A 15411-nucleotide genomic window follows, 5' to 3' on the forward strand; every position below is an offset into this window, starting at 1 on the left:
TTCGAAGGACAAGCTAATACAGAACTGACTTGGGTGCTTTGCAGGTATTTCTAATGTTGCAGAGAGAAAACTAACTTTTTGGACACATTCAGAGCTGTATTTTAAAGCAGAGAAACTGACTTCCTAGGTTTCAGTGTTCACTTTCCTTAGTAGTACAGCATTCAGCCTCTCAGCAGCTTAACTAAGGGTTAAAATTATGACATTCTGACTTTTAGTATGTAGAGCACTTGCTAGAAGTTCAATCTGGGGAGTTAGCATTTGTGATGTAAATAACTTGCAGCAATTAAAGAGGCATTACAGCAAGCCTTGCTGAGGCCAGGGAAAATTCAGATTTAGCTGAGCAGCATTTCTTGTCAGGAGCCAATTGAGATACCTGTTTTCTGGAACATTTTTTGGCCATTAGACACTTCCCATCAGAAGCCGAGTTAGACTAGCAGGTGAAAGAGAGTTATCTCCCCAAGCAGGCAGCATGCTGCTACAGGAAGCCACTAGGGAACAGGCAGAAAAGGGAAATGAAAGCTGACACACAATTAGGGTAAAGTGATTCTGCATGTGCTGCTGAAAAGCCATGGAAAAGCAAATGGAAATCGGGCAGAAGCTATTTCTAGGTGGAATTTTGGGGTGAAAAATAATAACAATAAGCTATTGCTAGGTGCTAGACTCAAACCTTCCTGGGGATCCAAATTTAGTGTTTAACACTTCTCAGATATGCCTGCTTTGTGCCAGCTGACAGGCACTAAGCTGCAGCCTGATTGCAAAAGTGAAAGAACAAATCAAAAAAGATTTCTTGCAATTAGCTTAGACCTAAGGAGCTTCTACCTGATTTCCAACCCAGGGAACACTAGGGAATCTTAATGAAAGTAAAGACAGGTGGAGAAGCTCAGCACCTTTGGAAAATCAGCCCACTTATCTTTTGTAGTCAACACTGCCTTATCTTGTTAACATTGACACTTGTCTCGTATACAGCTGACAGCATAAACTAGTGGCTGTTAAACTCATTCATTGTGATGAGGCGGCAAGAAAGAAAATAACTCGAGCAAGGGGGGAGCAGGAACATTGCTATCTTAGCCAGTCAGAAACTGCTAGATACGTTCTGATATGTGCTGCCGAGGACTTTCCACTGGCTGCCGTCTCAGCTTTGCAAAACCCTGCAAGCAAATAAGAGAAGATGAGCACAGGATGTGGGTACCGCACAAAAAAACTGCATTGCAGAGGTCAGTGAAGCAGATGAACACACAGGAATGGGATGAAAAGGGCCAGCTAGTCACACTGCATTAGGTGACAAATGCAGCAGCAGCCGTCTATGGAATGGGGCAGCCACCTCTTTCCTTCCCTTTCTCTGCTCTTTCATGAGGCAGACAGAGGGATGCAGGCACCTCTTTTACAATCTTATGGTGATGGCAGGGTTTCCAATGGCTGCTGTGGTGACTCCTATCCCACAGGATTATCAAACTCAAAAAAACAAAACAAAACCAAAAAAATCCCCTTCCTTGTTGATCCATCAATAAAGTGTGCAGTCCTTCGGTTTTCCCAGTGATCTTCACCTCAAAGGATTTTTACACGAAGCAGCAACTTCACCTACCACTCACATGCTTCCTTCTTGCTGGAGGAAAGTTAACACTGTCACAGTGCAGCGGGTTTGCCCAGGAAGCGAGGGGGAACCTGCTTCTGGGAGGACCCAAGAGGACTCTCAACCTCCAATGGCTGCTGTTCTGCTCCTCTCTCCAAAGTGAAGCTAACACAGCCTGTTTATTCCCCCTCTGTAACCGAGTGCCCTGGGACGACATGTAGTGTGATTCTAGTTATTTCTGTGACAAGGCTCATTGTTTCCCACTAAAAACCCACAGGAATATCCCCGCGTGGGTCACTTGGTGAGTATCAGGGTTAAATGCTCATCATTCAGTAAGCTCTTTGTGAGCTCTCATCCAGCCATCTATGCTGGTGCTGCACAGGGGCACTCACCTAGAAGAGCTTCTCATAGCACTTGTCACAGTGGACAATGTCCCGGTGGATGAATATTTTATCCAGAAGGTCTCCCATTGCTTTGTGGCAAATTCCACACTGCCAAAGGAAAAAAACAAGATGGTTGGACAGTAAACAAAGCACCATATGGTAATGTCAGTATGAAGGAGGCAGAGAAATTAATAGTCTCTGTATCATTTTAAAGGTGGTGGAGATGCCAAATGAGTGGCCTTCAAGACGAAACGCTTCTACAGTGGAAACCAGTGTCACCAGGAGTGGCTTCCACCCATCCCCAACATTTGTACTTCTAAACTTTGCAAAGTTTGAGAGATCCAGCAAGACATGTGCTGTGGGACAGATGCCACAAAGCAACCTTTCTACCCCAAAGACAGGAACATGAGAAAGAGAATGTCCTCCAGCAAGGAGACAGCACGCCAGTGGCAGGTGAAGTTACTGCTTTATTTAAAGACCCTTTGAGATTAAAAAACTGTGAAAACTGAAGAGCTGCATGCTCTGAGACAACAGCAGTTCTATCTGAGAGAATTCTGCTTGCTCTAAGTAGCATTTATTTGAGGAGCTGAAAAATTTGGGGGACACAACCAAAACCTGTGACTGCATGTGATTTTTGTCCCACTGTGGATGCAAGCTTCCAGTGCAAACTCTGTGTAAAATATACACTACTATAAAAGTGTGCGGACAGAATTTGAGCTAAGACTCCCAAAACCTCCCACATCCCATTTCATAGCAACATGCCTAAGGTGGTCAGCAGTAAGGTTTTTTTACCCTGAAACAGTACTCGTGGCAGCAGATGTTCAGGTGCTCTATGATGATCTTGGGGCAGTCGCGGATCTCACGGCCACAGTAACTGCAAACAGCCTCGGGGGACCTGGGAAGGAGCAGAACAGTGAACTCCTGCACCACGGTGCCTCTAATGCAAATGGGCTGCAGTCCCATCAGTGCCCCACATATGTTGTGGCTCAGAGGCACAGAGCACAAGAGCAGAGCAGTACAGAGCATTCAGTGTCACTATCTTCTCAAAAGATTGTGTAAACTTCCTGCTGTGATTTCACCAAGCACATACCAGCATTATAAAAAAGTGAAACCTTAATGTAGTGTCTGTGCAAGTCTGCTGAAATGGCCATGCAGCCCTAGACTGTCCTACCTCGGCAGGGGGGAGCTGGACAAGTAGCTGTGGTGGCTGGAGGTTGCTCTGTCCAAATTGGTCAAATCGACAAGGCTGCCACTGGAAATGGAAGGAAATATCAGCACTTAGCATTGATACATGGGAAGAGCATTGTACATGGAAACATTAATCATTTAGGATAACCTAAAGTCCTAATTGGGTCGCAGGATTTCTGTGCCTGAGAAACCAGGAGATTCACGCTGACACGGGGCTCCTTGGAGGCTGAGGGAGGTGGCAGGATACGCAGCAGCCCTGCCCTGCAGCCTCTCCTCCCTGTGCCATGTGGTGCTGGTGACAGCTCACAGCGACCTCCACTGCACCCTCTCCATTCTCCACATGCTTCCAACCACTTACCTCTTGCTACCATCAAAGCCCTCTGACAGGCTGGTTTACTCATTAAAATGGCAGAAAAGAGGGGACCAGGCTGGCTGGGAGCAGGGAGGGTAAGACGGGGAGCAGGAGAAAAGCATGGGAAAGGCTCCCCTGCCAGTGAGAGCCACTGCTGCCTTGTCTGCACTGCCACAGGCTCCTCATACCTGCCATAGCGTGGGGAGGACGATAACTCGCTGCTGTTCACATACTCCTTCACAAAGAGGATCCCCTTTCTAGGGAGAGACAGAAGCAGGACAAGAAGCATTTGCATTAGAAAAGACTGAAACTAATGAGGGACAGCACCAGGGACTGCATGTGTGCACTTGGACACAGAACGTGTGCATGAAAAGGCACAGAGCGAGATCCTGTTATTCCTAAATAAATACCAGATTTCAAGCACTGATGCTAAATAACACCGAATACACCCCTCTAATTAGTGACCAAAGTAAATCATGTTAATTAAAAAGAATAGGATGGATAATGTAGCTCTTTCATCCAGTTATCCTCTGTTTTGCAAGGATAAATGTCTTTTTCAGATCATCTCCGGATTATGCACATAGTAAGCACTGAGAGAGCCTGTGGTAACAGTAAACAGTAAAATCCTATTGGCACCGACACTGCTTACAGTGAATGCTTTGCCACTAGAATATCTTCAGTATTTTCATGCTCTGCAAATTGCTGGTGTGTCTGCAGGGTTTTTCTTTCTTACAGAGCTGACCTTCCTTGCATCTTCCTCCTTTTTTTGTAATTCTGATGCCGACATGACATGCCCCCATCTGTCCGTCTGCGACAGACCGAGCGGAGACCCTGCCCACAGTGGCTCTTCGCAGAGCTATAAAATGAACTAATCAGGCTCTTTCTCCGTGGTTCATTTTCATTGCTGCCTCTAAGCTGTGACTAATCCCTTCTTCTTATAGGAAAAAATTAAGCCATGTTCCAGCTAAAGGAACAAAAGAGCGTTTTTTTTTTTTTTTTTCACCTAGCACAGATCTTTCCCATAGCAAGTGTTTCAGATGAGAGCTCCTACTTAGCAGTGTTGTGACAAACAGCCTGTGGCGAGGCTTGGATGACCCACATATTGCCTGGCAGGGTGTGTGCTGACCTCACACAAGTTTGAAATCTGTCCTTAATTTGTGTGCAGATTTCAGTAATTTTCATCTTTAAGGTGAAGCCCGTGAAAACTACAGATCCCAGAACACAATACTGAGTTGTCACTATCATGTGTCACACACTGCAGATCGGGATCCTGTGCTGGCCCCAAACTACCCTGATGGGCTTGCTGTAAAATCACAGCCACCCCGTGCTCCTTACCCAGCGGCGCTGGGGTCGAGCCCGTACCCAGAGGCTGCCGGGCTGCCGTGCTGCAAGGTGGCAGCTGGAGTGGAGATCCTCTCGCTTGAACTTGAGAGAAGCCTGGAGAGAAAGGGAGAGAAGCCTCTGGACATTGGGAACACGAGCTGTGACATAACCCAAGCTGGCTGCCGAGGAAAGACCTACCACTGCTGTTAGAAGGGAAGTTTGGGAGGGTGCAGTATTAAGGCCATTGGCTACACAGATTAATTCACCTTCATCACAAGCCTGAGAGGCTCCTCTCTCTTTTTTTTAAATTGCCAGATATCAGGTGCTTCCTGACATCTTTCCTGTGGAAGTGATTTGGGAAAGTCTCTCTTTGAGGCCACAAGGAAAAAAGATGAAACGAGATCTTCAGATGACAACAGACCTTAAGCAAACCACATAGCCTGAATTTTTCTGGAGAAAAATGACACACAACACATTGCAGAAGAGAAGGAGATGGGGATATACTGGCCAAGGTCCAATATAACTAGCCCCAACTTAATCACCCCCAAAGCTGCAGTGGAAACAAGAAGGCAAAACGACGGCTACTAAGCTGTCATCAGAAGACTAAGTAGCAAGACCTGCTATGTCTGCCTTGGGGGGATGCAGCTGATCTTGCCCAGAGCCAGCTTGAGGCTCTCCAAGGATCTCACATCTCCTGTTCTTGCACACAAGCTCCCTACCTACACCACCCACACGCTGCACTACCTGCCCTACCCACCTGCACTCTGCCCAAGTTCCCCCTGCCCACACTCACTTTACAGATCCAAACCTACCCTGGCACCTCCATACAGTGCCAGGCTGCACTGGAATAGATTGAAACTGCAATGGAGGTCTGTAGAGAAGCCCAGAGCAGTGCTATTCCACAACAGGTACCTCCTGCCTCTTCCAGCAGTTTTGAGACCAGTTCAGTCATTTAACCACTGGCTTTCAGTGATCTTCTCCCTTGACATCTCTGTATGCTTTCAGCACTCTCTCTCTCTCTTTTTCTTTTTTTTTTTTTTTCTCTGCAGTTTCTGTAAAGGCCAATTTCTCATGATGGGAAGGTAGCCAGGAATGATATGCACCCTGTTCTAGCACCCATGCGGTAGAGTCTCTCCAACATCCAGAGGTGGGTGTATCACACAGATCCTGTGCTGGGGACAGTGCTGTTTAAAGGCAGGTCTGTACATCCAAATGACAAATGCCACCCCGGGAACCCTTACGTCTCTCTCTCATCTCTTGGCTCTGCTTTATATCTCCTGTTCCACAGCAGTTTTGTGGGAATTTCCCTCACCACCATTGAGACTATCCATTTACCTGGTGCTGTTATAGTCTGAGCTGTCCATGTAGAATGGCACCCTGTGGCTTCTCTGGGGAATGGACATGGTGGTATCTCTGGGAAGGGAGTAGTGGCTAGGAAAGGAAGTGACACAATCTCAAGCAATGAACTTGAGCACACGAAGGATCCTCACAAGTGGTGAGAGCTTGGGCTGCATTTCTTCCTGGTTGGCATCAAAACCACCCATGCACCACAGCCCTCCATGCACGCAGGAGCTCACTAAGCATTCTTAGACCCAGGGAGCTGGTAGGAGCGGGGTCGGGATACTCCAGATGCTGAACACATCTAACAGGACAGTGTTATTTGGGTTAACAAGTCTGAATTTCCCCCCTTCTGACTCTTTACCTTCTGGGAGGGGGGCTAAATTCCCAGTGCCCCCTAGCACTAGCACTCTCATATCTGCTGTTGCTTGGCCTGCTTCTCCCATCATAAACTGTCCCTCTGTAATCCAGGATAAGTCTGGCAAGGAAGCACAAAACCTTGATTACAACACACCAGGAACCGCTGGAGTCTCCACGCTGGCTTACTAATACTTAGTCTCAGCAGTCAGTGCCACGTAGTTCCTCCTCTGCTCTGCAGAACTTTGCTGGTCCTGCAGCAGAAGCTCTGAAGTTAGGAAAGAACACTGAAAATCTAATGCTGGAGAATAAAGGCAAAGCAGTCCATGAATGGATGCATCCTGAATACGTTTTCCTTTCCAGGCGCTCACCAAAATCATCATTGCAACATCTGCAAGGCTGAACTGCTGAGCAGCTGGCCAGGCTGGGTTCAGAGCTGCACATTTTCACTTCTCCGAGACAGAACTCGGTATCTGAATGGCTTTAATCTGCAGGCAGAACTCTAGTTCTTTCAGTAGCAAAAATGTTCTGTAACGGTCATTCTTTTCTTGCAAGTGCTCAGGGGCACAGATTATGTTTACATTGTATGTTAGGACTTTGATCCTGATTAGAGCTTCAGGCAACTGTATAACTTTAATATTAAACAATGCTGAAAAACACCAGAAAGCTGCATTAAAGAGAGAAAGAGGGGTCAGCTAAGCTCGCCATAAGAAGAGAAAAACCCTGCCCTGGGCAAGACATGCACTTGGTGCATAAAAACCAAAGGGGAGGACCTTTTTTAGGTTTTCTTTTTTTTTGGTCTATAGCACTGCAAAGAGATGCGTCAGCACCACACAGTGCCAAGCTGGTGATGAGAAGCAATATGGAACAATAACGGTCTGTCCCGTTTTCTTCTAGTCCTAGTCCACAAATGCCCTCGAATGCAAATGAGAACTTTGTTGCACCAGAGATGGTAAGAGAGGTGAATGGTCACATTTGGATCCCCCGAAAGTAGGAGTGTGGAGTAGTTGTAGGGATGAGCCTCTTACAGAATTGCAGGTCATGGGAAATATAAAGCATAGACCTCTCCCTAATCACCTTCTCTGCAGTTACAGAAGAGAAGCACATGTATTTTTTACACATCTGCAAGGTCTGCAAGCAGAGCAATTATCAACACAGTCCTGAACCCTGTGCTTGTCTCTTTGAATCCAAAGAGGGTCTTGTTGCATGTGTTTTGACAGCTGGCCATCCTGCTGCTTCCCCTGGGAACAAAATCCACAGCCTGTTCTCACTCCTTCATGCAGTGATCCTCCAACCTGGACCAGAGTTCCTGCCAGACACTTCTGTGCCAGTGGCTTTCACCAGGTCTTTGCCCCCCTGTGCCCAGGGCCTTACCTTTGAGTGCTGAATACTTGGCTGGCAGCGTAGGCTGGCATCCTGTGACTGGGTGGTGACATGCTGCTGTTGTAAGGCTGGCGGTCCACATACTGTGGCATGGGATGTTGGGTCTCATACGCACTCAGCGCGCTCTCTCTAGAGCTGAGGTTAGACCTGCTAACAAATCAGAGCCAATATGACCGTAAAGCAAATGAGCGAATGTGCGATGACTAACGCACAAGTATTCAGAAACTGCAGAGGATCATGTCTCTAGGCAATCAGGAAAACCTAAGGCAACATGGTATTAATGGGCTCTTAAAATTAGGGAGATGGCTGAGATCTGTATTTTCCCCCTATTCACCAGTTGCACTTCCAACACAGTGAATAGCTGCAAGGCTCAGCAACGCTCTAAGCTACTTTGCTACCCAAATTGTATTTGGGGAGAAATCCTAGTCCCACTATTCCTTGTCAGCACAAGTTGATTAGTGCACACTGTGTGCATTTACATAGATTCAGGAGTTCAATCATGGCTGTGTCAAGAAAAAGGACTTGCAAAGGATGAAGACTTCAGAGCTATTGATTGTGAGAAGCAGGAGGGTCAATCCACTGTACCTTGCAGCCATTGGGATGGGTTCACTGTGTCTGGGGGCTCCCAGGCTCTCATGGTGACTCTCCCTGAGGGAAGAGGTTTGTTCTTCATAAGCTGGTGTGACCCTGGTCAAGAAGGAAACAATCTGTTAGCAGCTTTAGCACTTGTATCTGAGTCTGCCCAGTACAGTGGTACATGCAGCAACATCAAGATTAGGGTGGGCCCTGAAGTCAGATCCCTCCATTTACACCAGCCAAGAGAGGAGCATTTGTAAGGCCTTCAAAGGAGGAGACTCATCATTTTCTGGTGAGTATCCTGTCTCAAAAGTATTCCTGCATGAAGAGGATGCCAGATAACCCACAGGGATATGAAAAAAGGGGGAAAATACAACTCTCTTCACCTAAAGCTTAGGGGAAATAAAAATACAGCTCCTGATGAGCATCAGTTACCTGTTTCCTCTTTCCAAATTTGAATTCATTTAACTATAACCACCAGGGTTTATCCAGCACCTCTACCTCATATTTCAAACCGCTAAGAGCATAAGTTGGTCTCATTTGGGTACCCCCTCTGTGTTAGATTTCTGCACCCATTGCAATGGGTGAAACCCTGGATTTGCATCTCTCTGTACTGATCTAATGAAAAGTTTGCTCACTCTTTCTGTCTGTTTTCATGCATTTGCACACCCCTCTGTGTGAACACTAACCCCTCTGGGACTGTTTGATGTCTCGTGTAAAGGCAGAAAGTCTGAATCTGGCATGGATTCCTGCACCAGAACTCTGCCGTTATTCAGGCACTGGGAAATTAATTCTCAAAATGCTCTCAAAGATACTGCCCTGAAGCAGTGAGGCTGATGAAAGAAGGGACGACCCTTAGACTTTAGTTCTAGCTGAGGACTTGCCTTCATCAGCATTAGCTGAGTTCCTACAATTTCGCAAAGCAAAGAGAGGCACCAACAAGAGAACTGGTACAGTGACCTAAAGGAAAGCCAAATCTATTTATTTTTATTATTTTACCACAAAAGTAGATATCTCAAAGTCTTACTTTACCAAAACACCAATGGTCACTGAAGTTTCATTTTTTGCAATAGATTCCCATTCCAGTTAGGATACTCTGAGAAAGTGCCCAGAGAAGAGGCACTTGTCCAGGAGCTCAGTAAATATCTATCTGCACAGTCCCAGCTTGTAGCAAACACAAAGGTGATGGATTTAGATTAACCCATAGTGAAAAGGTTAATATAAGTCACAATATCTTGCTTTTGCCGCAGGCTAAGGACATACAGATGGATAGATACAGTTTCTCAGGTGGGTGTGCGGCAATATAGGCACCCCTTGTCTGTACTTGTTTGATGTCCCATACAAGCTTGAAGCTAAAGGCTTAATGAAAATAACTATGGCCAAGAGGGAAAAAAAAAAAAAAAAAAAAAAAAAAAGAGCAGGAGCTAACCCCAGAGTTCTTTGGTGGAGGAATGCTGCAGAAACACTACTGAGTCCTCCTTTGATCAGTCTGATCCAAACTCACTCCACCTGGAAGCACTAAGATTCTCAGCCTAGGGTTCTACATTTCTCTTAGTATCTTGGAAACATGTTAAGCTTAAAAGCTTATCCGTAGGAAGGCCATGACAGAGAAACAGGCATTCCTTGCCCATGGAGCGAGCAAGGTATTGCCTGATTTTTATCCCTCTTTCTCATTTGTTGTGGGCTGCTGAGGAAAATGGGCAGTTTCCTCTCTGTACCTTTTTTTCTTCACCAGTCCAAGTTTCATTCACATCCCTGAGAACTGGGAATGATCTGTGCCAGGGCGTTCTGCCTCCCCTCAGGATGAAGAATTACGTTTTGAATTCCCACCTCCACAGCCCTTACAAACACAGTCTGCTGTGCCACCACTTGCTATGCATCTGTGTGCATGCATGAAGAAATCCCAGCTTGGTGGCTCCTGACCCCACACACAGCATCCTCAGTGCCCTTCTCCAGAACCACCTGCAATAAATTCCCCCTGTTCCCTCATCCGGACAAGAAATCCCATCATTTCTCTTGCCTTCTTGAATCAGCTTCTTCACTCTGCACACAGGGCAAGATCTCCTTGTTAACGTCCATGCTCCTGCTGGCACCATCCTTGGGATATGTCCTGGCTCTGAGGGAGACAAGCAGTCCAGATTACAAGCTTATTTGGAGCTGAGCTGCTTGCTGAAACACGTGAAAAACACCCACATTTAGGGTGTCAAATTTCCCTTCAAATTTAGGGAGGAAAACACTGGTTACTTATCCTGGCACTGTTTTGCAGGAGGCTGAACACACATAGGCAGCTACTGCAAACCCAGTGGAGTCCCAGGGCATCCAAGTGAGGATGGAAAATGGTCCTGTGCTCAGGGTGACCAAAGCGCAGCCTGACGGCTGATGCTGCCTGGGGAAGAGCTGAAATGAGCCCCAGCATTACCACGGAGGTGTTGCCACATGCCAGAGCGTGTTGCTTATTGGCAAATGAAGTCTAGGCAGCAACTCTTGGCAATCGAGTTCCACGGTGTTTGATGTATCCAGCTAATTAGGACCTTTTTTTCCCCAGACTTTTATATAAAGTCGTGTTAGGAGACTCACTTAATACATGTATACTGGCATCAGGCATACAGGGACAACCTAGGAGAAGGTTTTATTAACAGAGTGATGTGGGGGAGGACATGAAAAGAAATAACCCTCATTCTACAGGCAAAGGCAGGGGATCTTTTCTGATTCTTTACTTAGCCACGCTCTCTTCAAACTTAGAGTTTTCCTTTGACCTAGGAGACTCTGGGTGGGTGTCATGGTTAGGAGGTTCTTCTTGCTTCCCAGTATGGTTACTTGAGTCAGAAAACCTAAAAAAAATCTTTGTTGAAGGCATTGGCAAAAAAAATGCTAAGGTTAGTAGACTTTCATTTCCTAGAAAGAAGCCATGAGGCAGGGAGCAAGAGGCACTATTTACAAGGCCTGAGTTATTCCAAACTGCCCTAGTGATTTGGATGCTCAGTTCTCACTGGATCTGATGGGAACTGTGCCCATTCCAGTGTGGAGAATCACAACTAAAGGTATTTATCTGAGAATGCCACAATACGAAAATGCTAGGTTCAGGAAGAAGTGTCAGAATTCATGTTACTAGAATTCCTCAGACAGACAAATGCTCCTGGCATCTCAGGATACCCTCATACATGATTTTGCAGCATTTATAAATGCCTGAATAGCACCTGGTGTGATCTCTGAGTAGCAGAAGCTTGAGTCTGTCACCCTGGTACCAAGGGAACAATAGTGATGCTAAGGGACTTAAGTCACATGTTCTCAGGGCAGAAGCTAACTCTGTGCTGTGGGAGTATCTCATCCACCTGGCTCGCTCTGGTGGACTGACTGGTATAATGTGCTGTTATAAAGTCCTCACTGCTGGGTGCAAAGCAGAGGAGCACTTCTGTGGTCTCAGTTACACCGGGGACAGAGTAAGAGCAGAAGAGGATATGTTCTCTGGATGAGTCCAATGGATCACTTACCCTCCTGGGTGCAGCTCTGGTTTATGCTCTTCTGTGTCCTGTGTGCTCTGAGGCCCCTTTTCTCTAGGGGTGTCGTCCTCTTTGTAACCTTGGGCAGACCTGGCAAAGAAGGAGAAATCTCACTCATGTGATGCCTGCTAGCACTGAAAATGAGTGGCCACCCAGTTTGGTGCACACTGAGAACGTGAAAGCTACAGGGCTTCAGCAGAGGATATTCCAAAGGCTAAACTGCATTCAGCACAATGAAGCACTGACTTCGTCAAGGCACTAAGCTCTGCTTAAATGGTTGGACTTTAGCAGACAAGTCAAGCAGCCCCATTTTCACAGGGTGAAATACCAGTCTTGAAAATACTAGTCCCAACTATGTTCACCTGCAGAATCTCAGATAACTTGTGGAGGCCAGATCATATAAGAAGATTGTATATGTCAGTACAGAATATACATGTTCAATAAAGGTGTTTTATCATTCCTTTCAAATGTGACTCCCTGTGCAATATTCTGGAGGTTTCCTGTAGCCAGCACCAATCATTCAGTGCATCCAGCAACACTACTTAGCACAGCTTCACCTCCCCTTACCTTTCTCAAACTCCCTTTTCTTAGAATCATATAATTCTATGATTCTATGATTCTTAAGGTGCCCAGACTTTTCACTGGACCTTTGGAGTAATAGTGTTTCTGTCTCTCAGATAAGGGACTTCAATCATGCTTGCAAGGAAGAATGATAAAGACAAAGTGCTGGACTGTGAAGACACTTGACCTATTCCTTCATTATTCTACATCTTTGGGATGAGAGCTCTAAAAGAAGGATTAATTCTGTGCCTGCCCACAGCATCTGGATTTCCAATTTCCCTTAATCCTTAGCATCCTTCATACCTGCTAAATTTACCCCAATCTTACCTTTCAAAGTAATTTTGTGTGTCCTCTAGGTGCACAGGAGATCTGTCAGTGGGAGGACAGGGAACACTAGACCTGCTAAAGGAAGGAATCAACAGCCTTGTGACTTGCCAAAGTATTTTACAGTGCTTCAGGAGCACACTCGTAGAGTTCAATGAGTTCAAGGGACTCACGGTATGAAATAACACCAATGCATTGTAGTAAAGAGAGAAAGTAGTATTATCAGAAAACTGCTTTACTTCAGAAAAACATTCTTACTATCCATATTGAAGTAAAATAGAGACTGTTAGTGAGATGAAGGTAGTTACTCAACCTAAATTTGCACAAGTTTGCAGATTTGCCAGCTACATCACTCTTCTGTCCTGATCATGCTCTTGGGACAAAGCACAACATTAATGCTTTTGAGAAAGATGTTTCTACACTACTAGCACCAACTACAGGGCTTGGGTGTTACTGTATCCTTACAGAGCCTTGTGGTCCTCCTCACCTCAGTGAAGAGCTGGGAAGACATCATTTCCACATCTCAAATCTCAGGACTCAAAACAATCAACTAAAATAAGAGAAGAAAGCAAACTTCTGGGAGTTTAAGGTGTTTAATGTCCTGACTATGTGCCTCTGACACTGTTAGGGGAGCAAAGACACTCTAAAAACCATGTAGTAAGCAAGTACTTTTGAGATCAATAGGAAAAAAAAAGGCAACAACAAAGTGGAACTGGAATAGCAGAAAGCTGCTGTAGCTGCTCCAAAGCTGCTTCTATAGAATAAAAGCTTGGTGAGTGGAAGTGAACAGGAAGAATGCTTATCCTCTTCTTTGGCCATTTTGGATTTTCTGTATTCTTTCATTTTGGTGCTCAATTTGGATTCTACTTCTAATTCCATGGTAGATGAACTCCTTATTCTCCTGCCCACTCTTGTGCTTGCTAGCAGCACCACAAACACCAGCATCAGTCCCTGACCTTGCAGATTCAGGCTTTGCATCATCCAGGTACGGAGAGGTCTCATACTGACAGTGCAGCTCAGCTGTAGCATCCGCAATTTTGTCTCCGCAACCAGAGCTGGGCCTGCTAAGAGAAGGAAATTCATGGGTGGCAGTAGGAAGTCTGGCAGATTGGAAAATGGAGTAAAAAAGTAACAAAAACAAACATGAGATTTTCCTGTTTGGAACATTATGTCTTTTCCTACCTCCTGCTTAGCTCAGTAACTCCCCTGCAGCAGACCTGAAGGGCAGAGACAGATCCAAACGACTCATTCCAGTGCAAGGAAAGAAGCTGAAAGATCTCAGCACATTTTGAGCTGGTGCATCAGTTCCCACCCCCTTGTTAGTGCATGCAAATGCTGCTCCCAGAACACATTTGTTAGGGCGGTACTGTGTCAGGAAAGACTCCTCTTATTCTAAAGTTAAGGAGAAAAGTGAATTTTATAAAGTCAATAAGTGTTACACTTACTTTGGCAGGTAGAATCCATTCTTGGCTTCTGTGTTTTCTGGGTAACTGAAAAGGAGAGAAAACAACTTCAGAAAGCATCTTTGCTGTGGGTGATGATATGGAACTATTTATTTATGCATTAAGTCTTCTAAGATGTTCATCAGTGGTTTTTTACAGGTAAAATGGCAAGATACTTTGGAGAAATTCAGTGTCCTTCAAATGCAGAGGAGCAACCTTGATCATCATCCACATACAACAGATGTTAGTGGCATGGAGTCATACAGAAATTCAAGCCAGGGCACTGTCAAATACAGTGGGACATCCTGCACCCCACAGCTGGAGCACAGGCACCTCCATCTGCATGCAGAGAAAAGCTCTATGTTTTTGTTTTCTTGTTTCCTGCCTGTCGGCAGTGATAAAACACACAAATGAAGAGCTCTCACTGAACTTCTCCTCTTCTGGATGCCACAGTCTGCCCGGGGGAAGCACCTTTCCTCCCTCACTTCCACTTTCTCAGGCAGGACACAAGCACAGTTTGCCGCCTAAAACAGCAGTTTGCCGACTTTTTTTTTTTTTTTTTGATTTATAGAGCCCTATTTTTCTTCAGTGAGGGTGCAGACTACCTAGAAATGTTGTGAAATAGGAGTACAGAGGTTTCTGGACTAAATTAAACCAGTGTTTTCCACTCCATCCCCAGCAAAATCCACTGACATGGCAGTGCAGAGCAGCAGAGGGTATAGCCCAAGCTAAGGAACTCCACTGAGTATGAGCCTGGTTTCATGCCAAGTGCTTGAGGAAGGGGGCAGCATCCTGCCAAGGACAGGTCCTGGAGGACTGTGACAGCAGGTGCAGTATCCAGAAGGTGTTAGGTGGGGAATAAAGGAGAAAGAGATAGCAGAGAAGTTTGGTGTAGCAGAACTGAGAACTACTGTTTTACACTGCTTGTGATCCTGCTGGATGAAATAAGCATGGAAATGGGAGAGAGCCTCTTCCACCCAAAGGGCAATCAGAGCAGCGACACTGGGCTTCAGCTGGGCATTAGGAGACAAAATCCCAATCAGTTACACTGCATTGCCTGCAATTAAGTCATCTTTTACTACTTAGCACCATGCTTCAGAGTCAGGACACAACT

The 15411-nt window shown here is 45.7% G+C and overlaps 1 protein-coding gene across 1 annotated transcript in view; it reads right to left on the bottom strand.

Moving 5' to 3' along the window:
- Positions 1-624: 624 nt before the first annotated feature.
- ZNF185 (zinc finger protein 185 with LIM domain) overlaps positions 625-15411 on the bottom strand; it is a 29039-nt gene continuing 14252 nt past the window's right edge. The window contains exons 14-30 of the mRNA XM_088527634.1: positions 14301-14345; positions 13812-13916; positions 13343-13354; positions 12859-12930; positions 11962-12060; positions 11188-11301; positions 10491-10586; positions 8480-8581; positions 7886-8041; positions 6519-6632; positions 6152-6247; positions 4829-4930; positions 3682-3750; positions 3125-3205; positions 2746-2848; positions 1963-2061; positions 625-1148 (exon numbers count right to left, since the gene is read on the bottom strand). Coding sequence (XP_088383760.1) covers positions 1963-2061; positions 2746-2848; positions 3125-3205; positions 3682-3750; positions 4829-4930; positions 6152-6247; positions 6519-6632; positions 7886-8041; positions 8480-8581; positions 10491-10586; positions 11188-11301; positions 11962-12060; positions 12859-12930; positions 13343-13354; positions 13812-13916; positions 14301-14345 — 1465 coding nt within the window. The 3' untranslated portion in view covers positions 625-1148. The remainder of the gene's footprint in view (positions 1149-1962; positions 2062-2745; positions 2849-3124; positions 3206-3681; positions 3751-4828; positions 4931-6151; positions 6248-6518; positions 6633-7885; positions 8042-8479; positions 8582-10490; positions 10587-11187; positions 11302-11961; positions 12061-12858; positions 12931-13342; positions 13355-13811; positions 13917-14300; positions 14346-15411) is intronic.

The sequence above is a fragment of the Tinamus guttatus genome, unplaced genomic scaffold, assembly GCF_059628265.1.
Source record: "Tinamus guttatus ecotype Peru unplaced genomic scaffold, ASM5962826v1 Tinamus_guttatus_pri_ptg000287l, whole genome shotgun sequence".
Lineage (NCBI taxonomy): Eukaryota > Metazoa > Chordata > Aves > Tinamiformes > Tinamidae > Tinamus > Tinamus guttatus.